This window comes from Danaus plexippus, chromosome Z (assembly GCF_018135715.1).
Source record: "Danaus plexippus chromosome Z, MEX_DaPlex, whole genome shotgun sequence".
NCBI classification, from domain to species: domain Eukaryota; kingdom Metazoa; phylum Arthropoda; class Insecta; order Lepidoptera; family Nymphalidae; genus Danaus; species Danaus plexippus.
Genome location: NC_083559.1, coordinates 6,959,039 through 6,980,496, shown reverse-complemented (window position 1 = coordinate 6,980,496; position 21,458 = coordinate 6,959,039). Strand labels below are relative to the sequence as shown.

Here is a 21,458-nt window from a genome sequence, read left to right as displayed (position 1 = left end):
TCATTGTTTGACATAAAAGTGTATGTCTGTACTAGTGTCCAAGGAGAAATCATCCTTCTTTGTGTAACAAGTTATGGAAGAGTAATTAGGTTTGAACAGAATAAACGTAGCCCGTTGAAAATTGAATAACTGTATAAAAGATTTGTTTGAAGACAATGCTGGCATATTAAATGGCATTAAAAAACGGAACAATGCATTTTAAAATTGAGTTTTTTATAAAGGAAACCTTACCTTTAATGCATACCATATATAAGTAAAATAATTTGTATAACATATTTCTTAACATACTGCAACATCAATTTAAAATAATTATAATTTTTAAATAAACATGTTTATTAAATTTTGTTTATTATTTAGGTGGGAGTTATAATGTTTAAATTAGTAAAGATTATTTTAATTCATTATAGACTTCGCTTTATATTTTCATTTAACTCTTCAAGTCTGGTAACACATTGGTGTTAAAAGGCTTAATTTTAAATATTTTATTAAAAACCTGAAACCGTAAACAAAATTTATTATTATTAAAACCTCTCTTTTAAAATAATCAAACAAAAATACTATAGTAAATTAAAAGACACCTTATGGGTACTTTAAGAAACAACAACAAAGACACTTTTCGGGATGAATTGTTTTTAACTATTTTATAATAATTTTCTCGACTTTACTTTTATTATTATAGTTATAATTTTTTTTTATCGTATCAAATATGGGGAAATATGAAGTAGACGCTCTAAAGAAAATATATCTCTTAAATTGTTTTTACAGTAATGACTTTTATGTTAAAAAAATTTGTACAAATTTATCGTCTCGAATGTTTAAAATAGTTTTAGCTTTAGTCCTAGTCTTAGGTTTAGTCAAAATACAATCAAAGTCATTCGTCATACAATTTTATTCGTCATTCGACAATATAAGACCATGGTCAAGGTGATGAAAGCTGGGATAATTGCCAGGAAGAAGAAGAAGAAGAAGATGGTCAAGGTTATCCTCAAAGTCCGTTCCATCCAAAACCATTACTTCTTTTTTGAATTTTTTTAATATTATTATATATATTTTTTTTAATAAATGATAAATTCATATGAATACGTCGGGTCTTGGTGTTATGCAAGGATACAATTTTTTAAAAAAGGGTATGAAATTAAATATAATAATCAAAAAATAAATTATAATAGGATACAACGTGTTTTTTGAGATCACCTTAAGAGGTAGTTAACAAGTAAGAAAGTAAGTAATCTATAAGAAAATAAGTGAGTAAGTAATAAAGCAAATACAATCTCGGGTCTTCTATAACATTGCAAATTGAAATGCTAAAAGTTCAATAGGACACGATATCTGTGTGCATCATATCCAACGAGGATGGGCCGGACGGAGAGGTATCGCACCGACACGTCAGGCGCAATCGCCATACAGAGAGATTTCAATTGCCCGCCCCGCCCCGCCCCGCGACACTGTTTTAAAACCGTTTTTAACATATAGTCATATATTTATATACGTTTTGACACTATTTCAAGATGTTGTACACCATGGAATAAGATTTTGTTAATTTTATATATATTATTTGAATTACGCTACTTAATATTCACTTTCTCTTAAATAAAGTTTTCAAATCTTTCATCATTTAAATATTTTTGAAATGTGAACAGAAATGTTGACAGAAAAAAAATGTTAAAATTGATTTTATGTTTATTTATTTTTAAATTTAGATTTTTACATTCGTTATTAAAATATTTATACACATATTTAAAATTTCACAATTTTTAATATACAAATAACTATTTTTAAATCCAGTTCGAGAAATAATAGTCCTCTATCATGTTTCACTCTATCTAGACGCTTTGTTGCTTTTTTTAGTATAATTCGGATAATCCATCATGAGTCATAACGTTTTTAATTAGATTTGAATGTTTTTAGGCAGGGTTTTTTTGTCAAACATTTAATTTAGTTATATCAAGTCTGATAAACATATTAATTTAATTATTATGATAAGTATGATGATGAGAAGACGATTTTTTTAAATCTAAGTTTAATGAATTATTATCTGTAAAATATTTTACAATTTTTTCATCTATTACCGGGAATGCACATCATTCTCCAGAATACAACCGCCTCACGACTTCCTGAATTAAATTTATTTCTCTCTTTTTTTCCTAAAAGGTCTTATAACCTGTATTACGCCATTTCAATTGCACTGTATACAATAATAGCACTCTATATTATTAGAGAGCTATTAATGCGGTGCAAGTGTCTTTTCTTATTTTTTTAACTTATATTTTTTCAAAACTAATAGGTACTCTGTACTCATATCAGAAGTTTTGAAGTTGCGCTGACAAGCTCAGTTGAAAGTAGTTCAACTTCAACTTTACTCATTTACTGCGATAGAGCTCTAGCGCCTTTTAAAAGATTTTGTATATGAAATATAATTATGAATTTACTCTTTACTTGGTTTTAATTATATCCCTTTATTTCATAACGTTATCAAATATTTATTATATAGTAAGACCTAAGTAATTTCTAAGTAAAATCTGTTATAAAAATATAAAGAGAATAAAAACAACCATAAATGTATAAAAGTAGATAACTTATTACTTTTTCATAATAAAAGAAAACTATTTCACATAAATAGTAGTTTAACTAGAAGTCTACACATGAAATTGCCCCTTTAATATGTCAAGGGCAAAGTGTTCGTCTAATTCTCGTATTAACTTTGCATGAATGCTCTACTTAAAATTTTAAGCTTGTAGTAACTTTTTAAGATTTTTAAAATTATAATTTGGGAAGCGCTGTCCACATTTGTCCACAATATAACAGTAACAATAATTTATCTTACCATTTTGGATTTTTTTGTAAATTTGTTGTCATAAACATAAATTATTTTAATATTCAAATTCCAATTAAAAAAACTTCGTATATCAAATCGCTATAAAATGACTTATTATCCTTTTTTAAAATGGTCATAATATTCAAACGACTGGGAGTAGACTGCGCGGGCACCGAAACGCGCGCGCTTTTAGCAGCTTGCTCTTTCATTATGACGTTGTTCTTAACGTCATCATTGAAATAAAGGGTGATTTCTGTTAGTGTGAGTGTGGTGTCGGGCGAGCCGCAGCGCACGCCTCCTGATATCGATCGTGCGCGTTCTAGTGCGCGCGTTCGTTCGTTCGCTCGCGGCCCTCCAGGGCGTCCACACTCTCTCTCTAGTCATGCGCGAGTCATCTCCGCTATCGCATCGACCGACTTTGGAATAGAGTTAAACGCGCGAGTGTCGCGGTCGCGCTCGGCGGCCTCGACTGATCTCCGTAGACGCCCCTCCGCCGCCGCCGCCGCGTCTGCCCGTTCCTCCATGTGTGTCCGGAACGCATTAAAAAAATCGATCAGGGACAGTCGTCGCCGGCTTGGGATGACTTTCAGCTAATCGCGAGCTCAAGGTTGATGAGGAGGAGCTACCGCGCGACTCACTTTCTACCGTCCGCTTCTAGCAAACCATCAAAGACATCAGCGTGAGGTATGTCATTTAAATTAAATGAAATAAGCTCATTATAATCAAATCTTCACTCCTGATTATCATATGGCATAGATGTCATTCAGAAAATTAGAATATCTTCAATATTTACGAGCGCTACGCCGGACATGTGTGTCGGTATTGCAGTATTCCGCCCGCTTCTGTGACATAGATTCGTTTATGTAAGTGCGGCCGTCGATATCGCAAAAGTCACTGGAAGTAGAAAGAGAGAAGACTTATAGAGGGAGATAGAAGATGTCCATCACTATAAAATTGTTAACAAATTATTCTTAAGAACCTGAGTATACCCTTTCCACAGTATTTTATTCGCCAATGTTGGAGAAGATGAAAAGAAGAATTATGGAATCCATCTTAATTTAGGATCTTACAGCAACTTTAAGAAGAAGACAGACACAATCTTTTACGGCACTACGAGACAGAATAGTTCACATTACACTTCTTAAACTATCCATAACTTATTTTGCTTGCGTCTGCCCTAGCATTCTTTTATTCACTAGTGCGATTGTGTTTAAATTTTATACGGTAAGCGAATGCATTGCAATACATCATTAAGAGTTCTGTTTACCTACAGGGTAAAGAAAATGGAAGAAAAATCGATAAACCGACCTTCACCCATTAAACTAGAAAGAAACTGAAAACATTGAATTTTTTACAAAGCAATGCGAAGGTTATAAACTAAGAGCCACTCTTCATTTTGACTAAATGTTATTTTTATACCAAAACTGCTACTTTATATTTCTAACAATAAAAAAAATTCAATGTAGCTTTCTCATATAATAATCCAAAACATAAAAAAACTAAGTTCAAAAAGCTTATTATGTTACTGCAAATAAAAGAAAACATCATTATTGATGTAATAGGAAAAATTAATCCACAGCTGCAGAAAGAAAATGGTTGTCAACTTATAATTGGATGACATGAGTCATACAAGTTCATGACAGGTAAAAGACCTGTCGTTAAAATAAATAATGTAAATAACAAGTCTAGCTTTAGCTTCGATACCAACCATTTTTAATAATAATTGGTCTTGTAACAATATTTACAACATACTTTTAACGAATTAAATTCAATACTAAAATTGTTACTGCTCAAAAGAGTAAAATGTTCTTGTTATTAAGACTATAATTAGATATTCTTGTCTTAAATGCAATCAGAAATCAGACAAGTATTCCAAATTTAAAACGGATATATTTATTTAAAAAAAAACGTATTGTTCCGACTAAGGTTTTAGTTAAAAAAATCGTTGTTCATTAATAATAAAAAAAAATATTTATACAACAAACACTTGCAAAATACATAAGTATATAACTACTAGTTATTATGTATATGTACAAATATCAATTGATATTATGAGTACAGTCTATTCCTTGTTTAAAAAATTTACCATTTGATTATAATCATAGAAAAATCAAATCTATTTAGTAAAACAAAAAACTAAACAATTTTGTATATAATACAGTTCAAAGGCATTTAGTTCCGAAAACATGTAAATTACGGACACGCATGGTAAATTATAAATTACCTTGACATGTATAGTAGTAGGTCATGTTAAATTGTAACAAAACAATCAATATTTATTAAATGACAAAAATAATGCTAAAAAAATTCATCCTCACATTACATAGACTATTTTTTTTATTTTTACGACATTAAAAACTCTACTGCAATTGAAATAATACAATGTCAGAGTCATATCTGAAAAGACTAGCTTTCAATTTATAAATCTTATATAAATTATATATAATAAATTTATAAATGATATATGTACATATCCATTCTTAGGTATTTGTTTAGGGTTCCTCGTGAAAGAAGTTTAGTTTAGAGAAGAGTTCTACTTCGATTAAAAAAATAAATGTTTTTAATTTCATAGGAAATTCTAAATGAATATGCCGTAATTATTTTAACAGATAAATAGAGATTTTCATTCTCTAAGTTCAACTCCGTCAAGCGATTTTAATAAAATTTATATCGTCATTAAAGTTAAAAAAAGAATGTAAAAAGCAAAAATTATAAAAAAAAGTATCATAAACGAAGAATATGATTGAAAATAAATTTTCAACAAATTACAAAATTATTAATTATTTATTAGTTTTCTCATTTTTATAGAATCTTATTTTTCTTATTTATTTTAATTATTTATTTAGCTAACATTGATTGTAAGTTAGGTATTAAGATAATTAGGTAAAAGAAATTATGACCATTTTAACAATTTTTTTTTTTTACAATAAATTAAAAATACGACACGTAATAAAGGGGTTCAACACCAAAAGCCTTAAGATTAAGCAGAATAAGTTGCCAGAGGAACAAGGTTTTGCTGGCTGTTTCTTATATCTAATTATTTTTGAATAAATTTGTGAATCCTCTTTTTCGCTATCATATACATTTCGTAATCCTATACGGTTCTAAATAGTGTAGTATATTTGAATCTCATCTCACCCATTAACCTTCTCATTGCTCCTAAACGCCGCCATTTTGAGCTTTTGATTTTTAGGCAGCAGTGCCACTTGCGCCATCTAAACCAATATCAGAGTGTAGAATTTGCCAAATACGGTTATACTGTATTCCATTTTAGAATTATTATTTGTACAGGACACCCATAGTCACGCTTAAATATAATGTGACTTTTATGGATTTGCCGTTGTAGGTTGAAACCGAAAAGACTGAATTTTTTTAAATATGATAGCTCAGTTAATAATTTACTTTGACACTACTTCAACATTACTATTGTATAAATCATCATCTCCTTAGGGTCAAAATGACATAATACGGATACGGTAGGGAATAAGAACAAGCAATGACAGTATGCCAGCTTAACTTAATTTAGTCTTGTGAAACAAGGAGGATTTAATAATTATTTAATTACTTCTGAAAATCTTACATCCTATAGACTTAGTTATGTAAATATGTTCGAATATATACGACTCAATTGTTAATTTTAACACGGTATCTGATTTGTGTGTCATAGTATAATTTCTTTGTGATGTAGAATTAAATTCTTATTTTTGTCAAATAAGAGAAGTAAATAAATGAGTCAAGCTAACATCCATTAGCAGTTGTAGAACTAAACAAAATACACAATCTCGTCTCTCCTTGTGGCATGTGTGCTCGCAAGCAACGTAGTGGAAAAGTTGAATTAAAAAAGAAAAGGGGCATTATTATAGGCTTTTTATAAAGTCTTTGTCAGTTATTATTTTAATAAAACACCGGCCACGAAAAAGTAAAAAATTTGGACATAAAATTGTAATCCCATAGAATAAAAAACAGAAAGTACTGGTTTTTTAATTAAAGAAGAATTTTTATTTAGTATGCTATTTATTATTTAACAGATATTAATGAACGATTCTAGAACACTTTCGGTCGTAAAAAGTAAAGAGAATTTTTCATTATTGTAAGAATAGTGTTTGCTTTCATCAAAAAAATCAAAAAATGAGTATCAATTCAATAACGTAGGACTTGTCTCAAGCTATTTTAGAATACTCAGGTTGTCCTTTCATATACAAGTAATTAGTTTTCTATAGACTGTTTTAATTATCCAGTAAAAATGGTTTGTCACTTTGACAAAAGAATATTTGAGTATATAATTGATTTATATATTTTGCCAATATGTCAAATATGTATATTTCATATATTCGTTAGTGTAATTAAAATAACAATTTAAAGAAAATAAAGAAAATAAAATCAAAATAAACTTTATTGGGTAGGTATTTAGAAGGATTAAACGTACAACGGCTGCGCTCCGGCCGGTCCTAGAGCGTTGGATGAGGCGGAAACGCAAGCCCCTCACTTTCCGTCTGACGCAGGTTTTCACCGGGCACGGCTGCTTCGGTGACTACTTGTGTCGGGTGGCCAGGAGAGAGCCGGAAGGAGGCTGCCATGAGTGCGGCGCTGCGGTGGACTCAGCCCAGCACACCCTCGAGGTGTGCCCGAGATGGGCTGCGCAGCGCCAAGACCTTGTGGCGGCACTCGGCGGAGTGGGCTTGTCGCTTTCGAGTGTCGCGGAGAAGATGCTCGAGAGTGACAGGTCCTGGATGGCGGTGTCCTCCTTCTGTGAGACGGTCATGTCCACGAAGGAGGCATCTGAGCGGGAACGGGAGGTTGCGGCTGATGCACCCTCCCTCCGCAGACGACGGGGGGGGGGGGGCGCCGGAGGCGATATTCGCAACGCCTCCAATAGCGCCCCTCCACTACGGGCTGGGGTCGGGCTGGTAACCCGGCTCCTGTGAAAGCCCGGCGTCGTCGGGGCGATCCTAATTGCCGGGATCGCCTCCTTTCTCCGAGGGAGTAAGTCCGGTCCTTGCCAGGACCGGCCAGTCGCTGGTGTGCCCTGTCGCTGACAGATCCGGGGTGCACCAACATAGCGGCCGATGGCTTTCGCAGTGGTTTTAGTGAGTAGGGACCTGCCCAGGTCGAGTCTCACACATCCTCTCCGGCCCCACCAAGGCCGGTGAGACGGCTCGTAAAAAGAGTTTCCCTGCGTCATCAAAAAAAAAAAGGTATTTAGAAGGATGGTTAATTCTTAAAATCACTTTTACTTAATGTAGTTCTGGCGAGACTCAACTTGAAACTCATGTAACAATATTTTTAATTGAATTATGTGGTATTTCATAATTCATCTTTTTCAAATATCTAATACCGCGACATTAAGGTTTTCTTATCCAAGCATTGCTCGCCATTTTTCCTACCTCGTCCTTTCTTTCTTTTGTTTTATCTCAAACTTCGCTTCGTTACTTCTTTAGAGCTCCTTTTTTTGTTTCCGATCATATGAGGAACTACAGGTCTACTGAGTAATTGTAAATGATTGTAATACTATTGTTACTCGCGCATAAGAAAGGAGAATTAAATAATCCTTGCTGTATGTCATAATTTGATGCAAGGAGGAGAAGTATTCAATTAATAATAAATAATTTTATTATTTATTTTTTTATTCGTAAGATTATTGGAGTTGTAATCTGGTGGACATATGAAAAATTTGTCAAACCTATAATATTTGGGTTCATTGACATTCTTACTTTAATATAATATAATATAATTATAGACTGATATGACATATGTCGTAGAAAATGTTTGGATTTAACTTTATTAAACTTTTATGGAATTTAATTATTTTTTTTAAAGTGAAATTTCTTATGTGACTTCCAACAAGGTTGCGTTAAACATTTAACGCTCCTTGGGGGGAATAAAAATGGAAGAGCGAGAGGGAATGCGTAGCGCTCGAACGCATGCGGGCAATCAATTGTGACATGTTAATGTTAATAAAATTTGTTTTAAAGAAACACTAAAAATTCCTAATTCTACCCCTTCCTGTTTTCATTCAAACATTACCAAGTTTCACTTCTCCACGCACATTTTTTCTGTAGATTTTCTACATTGTCATTTATCGTAGCTTTATTCAAATCATTACGGAACCGAACCGAGAACCGAACAACATCCCAGGAAATAACAACTGTACCGTAATATATTTCATAACATTTTGTAGACCCCATGACAAATTATTACATTTAAATGAACGTTGACTCATATAAGATTTGGGTGCAAAACCTGAAACAAAAATTAACAATAAATAATATCTTAAAATAATTGTACTAAAACATTAACTGTTTACTGGAATTTCCATCGCTCACCTGACATTCGCATGCACTTGAAATAATTAAAGAGATGGTTACAATGTATCTGAATTGTTGAATTTAATTGAAGCATATGTCGAGTCTCCGTAAACACCTCTTCGATTCATTACCGAGCTCGTTCATTCTAACAGTAATACTGATTTCACACGATTTTAAATATGGGTTTATTTGAAAATTATAAATCACCCGAGTAGTAGAGCTATTATGTTTTTTATATAAAAGATACTTATTTTCTTTAGAATCTCTTAAGTATACCTCACATTTGTTTTGGCGTTGCAAGTTTTTCATAACAATTTATGTGGATAACAATAAACATACGATCGTGAATATATATAATTATGAGGTTTTATATTGTAAAAATTTAATAATAGGAATATACTAAGCGTATAGTGGTAAAGTAATCAAATTTTTGTGGCGTGCCTCGCAGTTACCTAAGGCTCGTCGCATCTCGACACACGTGATAGATCAGGTATGTATACAGTATGTGTACATTAAAGTATTGCCATATACATTTGTGAAATATAACGGAAAAGTGGATATAATTTAAAAAAAAGCTTATAAACATAAATTTTTGTAACTATAAGATAATAATTTATTATAATTAAGAGTAAAATTTACTTATTCACTTAAAAAAAATTAATGTTCATACAGCTTTACAATTTACCCCTAACCGAGGACAGATTTAATTAAAAACAATAATCATGAAACCATTGCTAGCAATTCTTCTATCCTTATCCGATTTGTTTGCATCAAAACTCGAAACCATGCTTTTATGACTGCATATGTGTTTTTAAGAAGTCCTCACTAATTACTTTTCCAGTTGTTTTAATATCAATAGTGATGAGTAAAGTAGCATAGATAAACATGAAAATAAACATTATACAATTCTGTTCTAATAATAATTACCAGGCAGATTTCATCTTATAACTAGTTACCGTCAGAACTCAGCGAAGCGCGATATTCTTAATATGCACGTACAGCTGCAAACGTATTACTGCCGTATGCCCTTTGACTCATCCTTTGTTATAAAACCAAACATAAGTCTATAGACAAAAGTTATAAAACCCTGTTAAATGCTTTTCAAAGTTAGTGTTTTTTTACCAACTTCAAAATATTTTATTATTGTAACATATAATAAATTTGATTTTTCAATATTAAGACTATTATAAAATCTTAGTGTTTTGTAACACTCAATCTTTGGCATCTATTAATTATCACTGGTATTTTTTTCGAAAGACTGACGCATAGGAAGTCGAAATATGCTTGTCATTGATTTAATTTTATCTTAGTATATATATTTTTTAATATTTTGATCATGCAAAATTTTATATTTGGGTTAATACAGATGTTCATGAAACAAAAAAATCTCTGTAAGTATACAATATTCATTAAATGAATATAAATTTGGTTAGTAGATATAACTACTTTCTAACTTTAATACAAACTAACTAACCTGTAACTTGTATTTTTTACTGAATACTGTATTAAGGCCTCGAAAGTTTCTAAGTTTTACGTTTTTGCAGTTAATTAAAGCCTTAACAAACACGAATCGCTGTTTCTGAATTATACCGTTCCTACTATAAGAATAAATAATAATAATACTTTAAAATATTTTTTTATTAACAGATTATTATTTTTAAATTTAAAATCAGTATTTTTAAAATAGATTTCGTTATTGAGCAAGAGCTCATGCAAGACGAAAACCACATTTCTTAATAGAAAACTATGGTAACATATTATCAATAAGTCTTCTTAATTTTATAGAAAATTTTGTGAAGTCACCGATTTTACTGAAAAGAACACCGAAATAAACGCTCTTCATGAAATACTTTTTAATATTTAAGACCAAAGTTAAAAGGATGGTAAGAGTATATTGCTGCAAATACAGCATAAGACATTTACTTACTAACATATGGTGCTTTATTTTTACTAAAGTATTCTTATGTTAGAAAGGATGAGTGGGTATATGTTACAATAATTTAAAATTAAATTAAATCAAAAATCACCAAATGGATTATTGTATCTGACTAGGAATGTTCTTCACTGAGTAATATTTTTTTAAGACTAGTCAGTACGGAAGCAACCTTTCCTATGAGATATCTATATTAACGATAAATTATGAACGTGAAACGACAAAAAAGTATTATAACAGAAACAAACAAAAGAATTAATAACGCTCGTGAAACAAATAAACAGTTATAAAACCATGATTCACACTTCTTTCACTGTCCATTAAAGTCAAATATTTCTTCATGAACAATATACTGCCGATTCAAAATGCTCCCAATATTTTTTTGCACATTTCCATTGCAACACCATACCATTTTATACCTGCAGGGCATGCTTGCCCGAAACATTTAGTACCGATAATTTCAACACTGCCATAACAAAAATAAATCTGTCTGTCATTCCTTTCAAATGCATCACTCATTTTAAAATTGTTATTGAAGATTATTGAATTTATTTTTATGAATTAATATCAATATTTGATTTCATTGAATTTAACATTAACTAGTTACTGAAATAGATATTCTTGAAAAAAATGTTGTCTTCAGCAAAATAGGTATATCTAAGAAACCGTTCCTTACCTTAGTAAATTACCAAATAAATTTACGCTAATGAAGACTACCGGCTTACCGAACAGGCTTAAAGTAAGAACACTATCGGTTCAGAACACAAGTTACTAACGTGGCTTTAAACTTTACCTGAGAACAAATGTACTCTGTTACCAGTATTTGCAATAGGAAATACACAAAGGAGGAAATACATATAAACTATAGTAACTAGTATTAGCTCGTACTAATTATATTCAAACAAGTTTAAATAGGAAATTAAACATGGTATGAACCGATTTAAATTAGATATGAACAAAAACAATACTCTGTACTTTGAGACAACTAACCTCCGGTCAATTTTATTGGATGCTTATGGATATTCAATTGACCTTAAAATTAAAAACCGGTAAACTTGATATTTCTAGCTTAGGACTCCGGGCTATATTATTTCGTCGTACTTTGGACATAAACATAACGGTACAAACAGTTTTAAGCTTCTTTCAAACTTCACATTATAAATATATTACAGGCTATCAAACAGTGTCGCATATTTTAATATACCTACGTTTCGGTTAAGATATTAATGACTAATTGATATTTCATTACATACAAATATAAATAACTATATAAAGTTAAGAGACAATATTCTCTAACTGTATTAATATTTTAAATAAATTTCAATTTGAGAATTAAGTTGGATATAACTATTAGATTCACATAAACTTGATTACTTTTATGCTTATTCTGTAACCCAAGGTTTAATTTATTTCTGTGATTTCTCACGTTGTATTTTAAAATCCACACATATTACATAAAACACTTCATTCACTGTTTCTGCTCCTTCTTAACAGCTAGTTGAATTTCTAAAATAGATTTCATTCGGGAAATGGATTTTAAGAAACTTCCTTTTAAATAGCTTGAAGTACATTTTCACTACTTCTGTGAGTGCACTTTCAGGGAAAATGAAAATACAAATATAAAATATTATATCAGATCGTTATAATAGGAGTTTTTTTATGAAAAGTAAGTTAGAATTGTATCAATATTTAGTCTTAGGTTCATTCGTGGTTATTTTTTCATTTTTAACTATTCTATCATTATTTAATAAAACCGATTAAACATATAAAAAATATGTTTATTTTGGCAGGATGTATTCTTAAAAATTAATTGAAATATCAGAAGGGAACTAATTTTACAAGTTTATAATTGTAACTTTTTAAGAGTTTCTTCGCTTTTAGTTCATACATGTTTGAGAATATTAAAGAGCTTTCGAAACTGGAAAATATATAACGATGTCTGAAAAACGGTTCTTTTTCTGAAATGCGCTCCATAAGCTTGTCTCTAAAATTGGCTTTGCATTTGAAGCATTTTATGAGACTTCCTTTTGATCAAACATAATAGGAGCCTTTCAATATACATATTTCAGCTTAAATAAAAAACTAGACAAAGAAGATTAAAAAAAAATATTGAAAATGAAGACACCGACTAGAACTCATTTTTATTTTTTTTAATGATTTCGGTGCTATAAAATTACTTCGAAGATAATCCTAATGCTACATTTTATTAAATGTAATATATGGCTCTAATTTTGTGTCAATTAATGTTTATGTCATTGTGTAGGATTTTAACAAGCTGACACGGAAGCCTAATTATATAATACACTTCCATTCAATATGCAATATGGATCGTTTATTATTATTAGTGCAGTCAATAATACTGTTGGAGTAGATGCAATTACCGATATAATTAGATCTACTCAATCAATTAGCATATCACGCGAATATACCTCGAGAGGTGTTCTTGTAATATAATACTTATATTAACGTATTATCCTGTCTTATTAACATAATGGAATATTGAATAGGAGATTAGAATTAAGACAATATTTTAAGAAATAATTTTTTTGCTAAACATTTGCAGTATAGGTATAAAGGGCAAATTTGTTTTAGCATACAATTGCTTTTAAATTTTATTTTTAAGGAATTAACAAAAAATTATGTTATCTTATTACTTCATCAGTCGCTTCATAGACAAAAAGTGCAACGCTTTTCACTTAATACAAGCAAAAAGATTAGTAAAAGTGACTTTTTTCCAGTATTAAAATCTACGATTTCGCGTGCGGAGCTGCGGAAACTTGGTACTTCATAAAGTCGCTTTGGCTGAAGCGACTCTAAGATTAAATTTTACATTGTCCTTTCATTGCGCATTTCTCAAAATAGATAAAGATTCTTTTTATGTTTTTAGTTCTAAAATCTTTTATCATGATGAGCCAAAATTAAACCTAAAGTCACTAATTATAAGTAGTTTTTAGAAAATTTACAGCAAAATATTTTTCTAGTCTATTTTATATATTCCAAACAGAGGTTTGAAAAACTTTCCTTTTTTGTTTTCGTGATAGTAAATTTAATAAAGTATACGGAATGTGTGATTTGGCTTTCTTCATTTTAAAGAAACGTCCTCCTTAACGTGATAATATTCTGCATTACAAAATTCATAATATCTTGCAGTGTTCAAGCTACAACAACAATGATATAATAATAGCAACTTATTTAAAAGCCAGTTAGAGATGACTGTAAATAAAGTGGAACACTTTTAACGGAAAATTGCTTAGAGTATTTTCTGCGAAAGGACGGATGTATAAAAGTAACATTTCCTGTGATGAGGTTGTTTTGTCTCGAGGAGCATATCGCCAGAATGATGCACAATAATCTCGTTATCCAGTTGTTTTCGATGGGACTTACGTTTTTTAATATGTTCTAATTTGTTGTGATAATTATACAGAATTTATGTAAAGTTTTTGGTTAGTATTTCTTAATATATAATTTTCTTATTTAATTAATTATAAAATAATATTTCTTTATAATTTGAGAAGTGAAGTGTCATGTTTAAGAAATTAGACATCATTACCAATAGTAGAAGCAAATGAACATAATGTAATAAAAATATTTTCGAGGATTTGATATTAAATCTTTGATAGGTTGTTGCTAGAGAAATAAAAAAACTACAACTGAATTTTCATAGTTTGCTCGTAAAATATTAAGCCCTAAATGTGAACGCGGCTACGACATCTAGATATTTTTAAATTGAGTGATACAAAAAACCGTTTGGCAATTTTTATGGGATGGATAGACGGTGTAAATGTTGATTCGTGCCAGTACCAACGAGTGAACAAAGTTTTACATAAAAAAGAAAACATTAAAAGGAACCGAATTAAAAAGGGATCAAATTTTATTATACATAAAATAAGTGAAATAAAATTACAACCTCAGGGTTATTTAATAAAAGATAGATAGAAGTAAATAAATGAGTCATTCTCATCGTATCGTAATTGGGTGGCAGAGGTCGTAGCACGTAGGGCCTTGTAGCCTCGAAACGGCCTCGATTGTAGCATTATCGTAGCAACCTCGGAAACATGTTAAAAATGCATGTCCGTTGTACTTATGTAAAGTAATCGCCACACGAACCTAAGCTACCAAAAATTTGAAACAGTTTTATTAAGGCAAGAAAGTAAACAGTGTCGCCAATCTAACAACAAATCTTTTTAAACCTAACTATTTTCATACGATTTCATACTTTTTACATAAAAATTCGTTTTTTGTTTCTTAATATATATATATATATATATATATATATATATATATATATATATATATATATATATATATATATATATATAGTGATAGTGTTACATGCAAAACGGTACTTAAATAGTATATTGTTGTCTAACCATTTTATAATGTCGTGCACGCTCGGTGAAAATATTTTTATTCTTATTTTCCTGATAAACCAAGTATAAAGAAAATAATAAAGAAAATATCGATGAAAGTGCAGATTACAAAGGTTACTATTTATAAAATCTAAGGTAGATTAATAAACTAGCCTTCAAGTTGAAGGCTCGTTTAAAAATTATAGTATAAAACCTTGAAGCTGATAGGCTGTTATAGAAAGTTTTACCAAAGTGCCAAACTAGTTTGTATTAGATTTTCCTACGATGTCTGTCCTAGAGTCAACCAATTTCAATTTTATTTATACTTTATTTTCCACATCAATACAGTTTGTGTTACATTTAAAAAAATATATGTTTAATGAAAAACTTTTTTTTAGAACGATTTCCTAGTTTTAATTTAAACAATATATTTATTAATCATAATAAAGACAGTTTAAATAAAAAAAAAAAAAATTATAGCTATTTTATATAGGTGGTAGAGCCTAGCTGTGGTCAGTCAGGAAGTACCACTCTCTCAGAAAAGATCGGCTTGAAGCAGTCTTTAATGGCTGCGTTTCGTGAAATGAGTGAGAGAGCGATTTCCCTATTCTCACCCTTTTCTGCCATTTTTTTATTACCACCTCTCCCTTTTCCTCAAAAATCAAGGTTGGCAACGTCACCCATGGACATACGCAACATCTATGTTTCGGTTATCCATGACTGTCGTCACTACTGACACTCAAGTAGGCGGTCTGCTCGTTTGCCAGCTTTCACAAAAAAAAAATGCTTTACTTAATATTGCTCTCGGGCTCCAATCTACATATAAAGCATAATATATTTGATGGAGACACGTGCGACATGCAAGTGGCAATTTTGTTGATAGTTGTATATGGAACACGTATGAAAATTGAACTGGAAAATAACAGGCTAAGACGTAACAATAATGTCATGTATAATGAAATGCAATATATAACTCTTTCTAATTTCGGTTCATAATTATTATGTTAGAAGCAAATAATGATATATTCTTTGATAAGTACTTAATAAGTGATAGATATCAACTTATTATTTAGTAGAAAAATATTTTTACGCCTACATGAGCTCTTTATAAAATGTTTATAGATTCAATATCTTCATTAAATATCATTTACAATTTGTTTTATAAAATTATTTGTTTTTTTACAGAAAATATACAATTTTTAGTATTATTTCTACTCGCATTTATTAAATACTTGTTAAGTACATTACCAATTTTGTTGAGCCCTTATAAAAGTATAATTTTAATAAATAATACGATTTGAAATAACATTATAGTAAACCATATCGTGAATGCTGATTTATTTTATTTTAATTCATCATCATTGTCATCATCATCATCATCAGCCTATCGGAGCCCACTGCTGAGCAAAGGCCTCTTCTCACATCGAGAAGGTTAGAGCATTAATCACCACGCTTGCTCAAGGCGGATTGGCGATTTCAATCTTATAATTTGAAATTACAAGACCAGGTTTCCTCACGATGTTTTCCTTCACCGTCTGCCAGTGGTGTCTGAATACTCTTAGAAAGTACATATGACTCGGAAAAGATCACATTGATACTTGCCAGGTTTCGAACCCGCGCCCTCACGTATGGGAGGGGGGCCTTTTAACCTCCAGGCCTGACTTCTACATTTTAATTAATTATAACATAAAAATCTTTAACTATTTTTGGTACAATGATACTCTTTTTTTAAGATTTAACGTAACAAGAACTATGTACTCGTAATTTTGACATCGAGAGCTTATGCGCTTGAGAGCTTATTTCAAAACATTATTACTAATAATGTTTTGCAATCTTTTTGTTTCATTTCTTTAATAATAATACAAAGTGTACGAGTATGTTTTGGATGATTTATGTTTTAGTGACAATTACATTTTAATTGCAACAAAAATAATGAAAACTTGCTTGACAATTCTTATCACAGCAGTTTACGAAATTAGTAATCGAATCTATTACAGGGTGAGCATTGACAGTTTTGTTCTGGATGCGGGCTGTCCAGAATCAGAACAGTTGGTGTATTTGTGGACGGCCTAAATTTTGGAGGGAACAGTCACAGGCTGATTTGATTGATTGGTTTGATCGGCTTGACTAACAACATGAAATAATCTTGTTAACATATAGCTTGTAGGCCGGGTCGTTCATAACATGAATACTTCAAACAGTGAGAAAATCACCACGAGGTCCTAGACGCTACAGTTTACACTAAACGCCTGTAGGAAGAGTACTCTCTGGCTTCACATCAAGCTTTAGGGGATAGAAAGTAGTTCTATACGAATTAAGAAATACCTTACGTGCTTGTAGTTATAGTTTGGACTATAATAATGGATACGTGTAAAAAAAAACATAAAATCCTAAAGGATATTTGTGCATCCAGACCAGACAAACTTCTGTATTCGCAAATTTTAAAGGCCGTTGTGATAATAGAGCTTACGGTTCCTTGTTAAACCAATATCTCCAAAGACCATACTATCAAGGTCAACAAGTATTACGAGCTCACAAACGAACTCACTAAGAATAGGTTCGTCCTGAATTTGTGCGAAGTGGAAGTGGGAGCGAAAGGTATAACGGCAAAATTTCTCTAAAACCTACTAAAAGACTTGGGCCTGTTCAGAACTAATATCAATTCATTCTTCGAAGCCAGTCCTAGTAGGTTCGTTTCAAATTTGGTTAGTTAGAGAGAGGAGCTTGGATTGTGAAGGTGAGCGTTTAACGAGTATTAGTTAGAGGCCCCTCAAACCTACACAGGGGTCGCAAATCCCACGCACAGTTAAAGCTCCTCTCCCTGCAACCCGATGAACTCGTCACCCACACCGTGAATGCCTGCAAGTTTTCGTCATCGATTTATATTATAACGTTGGCTTTAATATCAAAACTGTAGTAGGTATTTAAAAAGTATAAATTAACCAAGTTGGTACTGTTATAAAAAACGAGCATTTGTTGAACACCTTCTAATATTATTATTTATATTATATTGTTTTTAAAGGTAGTGTTAAACAATCTTGTTTTTATTTTTTTATTAAACAATCTTGTTAAATCTAAGGGAACCGTTAAAACATTAAAATGTTTATAAAAAAGATACTGGTTTATAACGACAAAATAATAGATATTAAGTCGAATTGAAAACAAACTAATTCCTTACCAGATCATTTTGCCTTTCACTGAAATCAATTCTAATAATTGATGACTTTTTTTTGTGAGTCAGTGAAAACTTTTTTTTATAAACTGTATCTTTACTTTCATATTTATATAAATAATCTTAGATTTTCAAGCTCATGCAAGTCTTTAAGCTCCGTAACAACATAGCTTGACAAACTTTACATTAATTGTGATAAACACACGCCAATATGTTTATACTGCCCAGAACATCAACTACATTATGAAACAAGCTTTGAAGCGCGGTGAAACGGAGTACGTTCGTAGGCACACAGTGTGTTTGTTGATATTTTTGTTCTTAATTATTTTTCATCATAATTTTTAACATTTTTAACATGTATCAAACACAAAACAATACTTTGGTGTTTGATACATATGAAACGTAATTTATTTTTAACATTTATTCTTTTTTTAGGCCACACACTAAGTTTGAAGGTATTCGTATTATATCTAAATTTTCTCTACTCTTCATTTCACTTTCATGTTTACAATTCTAAAATGAGTTTCCATTTCAAATAAGGTCAACGTGTAAATCTAAACCTGTCCTTGTTGTTTGGAATCTGCAACATTGAATGGCTCAGATTAAATTCATTCGAAACTAAATATTTCAAGTTTTATGCAATATTAATGGTTTCATTTGTTGCAGGAAAAATGTCATCGATTAGATTGCTATCTGTTGTAGTCAAATGACAATAACTAGATTAAAGGTGGGTATTGTTTGTAAGCTGATTTTATATATATGTATATATATGTATATATATATATATAAATATATATATATATATGTATATATATATATATATATATATATATATATATATATGTAAATGAACAATTTTACACAAAAGTACGTACATGGATTGAGTTTTTTTCTACCATACGTGAACAAATATTTGCAGCATTTTGAACCAATGTGCGTATTGCAGTGTCGGGAGCGCTCATGAGACAGTCGTGCCACCGCCTGCTCGAACACCAACAGCCCGGCGGAGACGAACCTCCCCTTTACTCTCCCGTCGACCAAATTACAGGTAAGACTTTCTTTTTTCCAGCCCTTTTTAAACTTTATTTTTGTATTCTGTTTTTTTTCAAAGCACCAGTATGAAGCCATTTAAAATTATTTAATTAGATACATGAATAAAAAATATGAATTTGCTTTTTAAGGTACCAATGAAATAAAAAATATTTTTGAATTTTTTATCAATATTATTTGCATCATCATCTACTGTATTGAGTTTTTTTGAATGAATGCAGAACCGGATGGAAATACTTTTATATAAAACTCAGATATCGGCATTGATTTCCAACTGAAATCTTTGATAGCCAGATAATTGGAAATCATAGGGTTTTTTTAAGCTTTTAATGACTCCAGGATTTATTATTTAGGATATGTATATTTGATATTTTTTAAAGAAAATTATAACTTAAAGATGTAATATGCCACATTCATTTATATCATTGTTTTACTGATTTTTTAAATTTTCATCTGATATTTTATTAAATAAAATAATTTCAATGTTCAGTCGCTTCACAAAACAAAGAAACAAGTTGGAAAAACCTTGTTGAATGCAGTGAAATAAAACTGAAACGAATTTTTCAGTAAATTATATAACAAAAAGAAGGTCACGTGGTAACCCTTTTACATGGGGTCGTTTTTGCATTTCAAATACACAGTTGTAACAAAAGGATATTTCTATTGTTGGTATAGAATTCTTGCTATGACAAAAATGTGTCGATTGCAGTTGTTTCTAAGTAAGAAGATGTCGGTAGTTGGATTTCGGTCAGTAGAACACTATCTACGACAGGTAAGACATTGTGAAGTCCTAGCAATAGAAACAAGTGACGTTCTTATATTTTAGATTAGGTAAATGCTAGATATAAAGATGTAAACCAAACATAATAGGCAAGTATAAGATCAATATTAAGCTGTTTACATAATAAAAACTTCAGTTATTAATATTTAATATTGTTTACTGTGGAATGGGAAATGTAACATATTAATATAGTATGTAGTTTTTGAGATCGTGATGTAATTTTCAAATAAACACAATGACAATCTTTGTTTTACAATTTGAGTCATTTTATTTTGTTATGTTTTAATGTTATACCAAGCAATTAACTTTTCAAAGTATTTAAAGTTAACAATATGAGTTTAGCTCTCGCTTATAATGGCCATTGGCGCTAATTGGCAGTACGGTGATGGCATTTATTGGTTCGATTTTATGCTGGTAAAGGTAGAAGTAAAAATAAACAAGGAAAACAAAATGAAATGTGCAAAGCTTAGTTAAAAATCTAATAGACCTGGAATCTCTGCCAAATGAAGTGAGCGCCCACTTTGTACAAAATCTGGATGGACCATGGTTTGCCATATGTTGAGATATTTATACTTTTACAGATATCTCAGTTATGGCGTCATGGTAATAGAATTGATGGGCTCACTGTGGGGAATTTACCTACATATATCCTGCATATAGATGAATTAAGAACTTTGTCAATAACTGAATAGTCTAGGAGAGTAATAAGCACTCCTAGACGACTGTAGATAGGAGAATAAATAAGGAGTTTTGATACAGCGGTACCTGATCATGTGGGCCGGCAGGCCGGCGGCAAGCTGACACGATATGCGCCGGCGGAGGAGGACGAGGCTACTCTCAGGGAACTTCTTCTTAGGTACGTGTCACCCTAGAGAAATGTCCAAAACACTAGCTTAACGCCTTTTCTACTGGCTTTGCATTGTCTATTCATATAGGTTTGTGTGGCAATATATCTTTACATTTTTCACCTTGGCTTAGCATCAACAATATCTTTTATTGCAGATATTTCACAGATGCAAAATGCGGTATACATATGTGTTTATAAACCATCAC

General features: G+C 31.0%; 1 protein-coding gene across 3 annotated transcripts in view; it reads left to right on the top strand.

Moving 5' to 3' along the window:
• Positions 1 to 3,185: 3,185 nt before the first annotated feature.
• Positions 3,186 to 21,458, top strand: part of LOC116777215 (glucose transporter type 1) — a 37,654-nt gene continuing 19,381 nt past the window's right edge. For all 3 annotated transcript variants that reach the window (XM_061526224.1, XM_032670625.2, XM_061526225.1), the window contains exons 1-4: positions 3,186 to 3,499; positions 19,241 to 19,301; positions 19,521 to 19,622; positions 21,165 to 21,261. In XM_061526224.1, the coding sequence (XP_061382208.1) occupies positions 19,535 to 19,622; positions 21,165 to 21,261 (185 nt within the window). In that variant the 5' untranslated portion in view covers positions 3,186 to 3,499; positions 19,241 to 19,301; positions 19,521 to 19,534. The remainder of the gene's footprint in view (positions 3,500 to 19,240; positions 19,302 to 19,520; positions 19,623 to 21,164; positions 21,262 to 21,458) is intronic.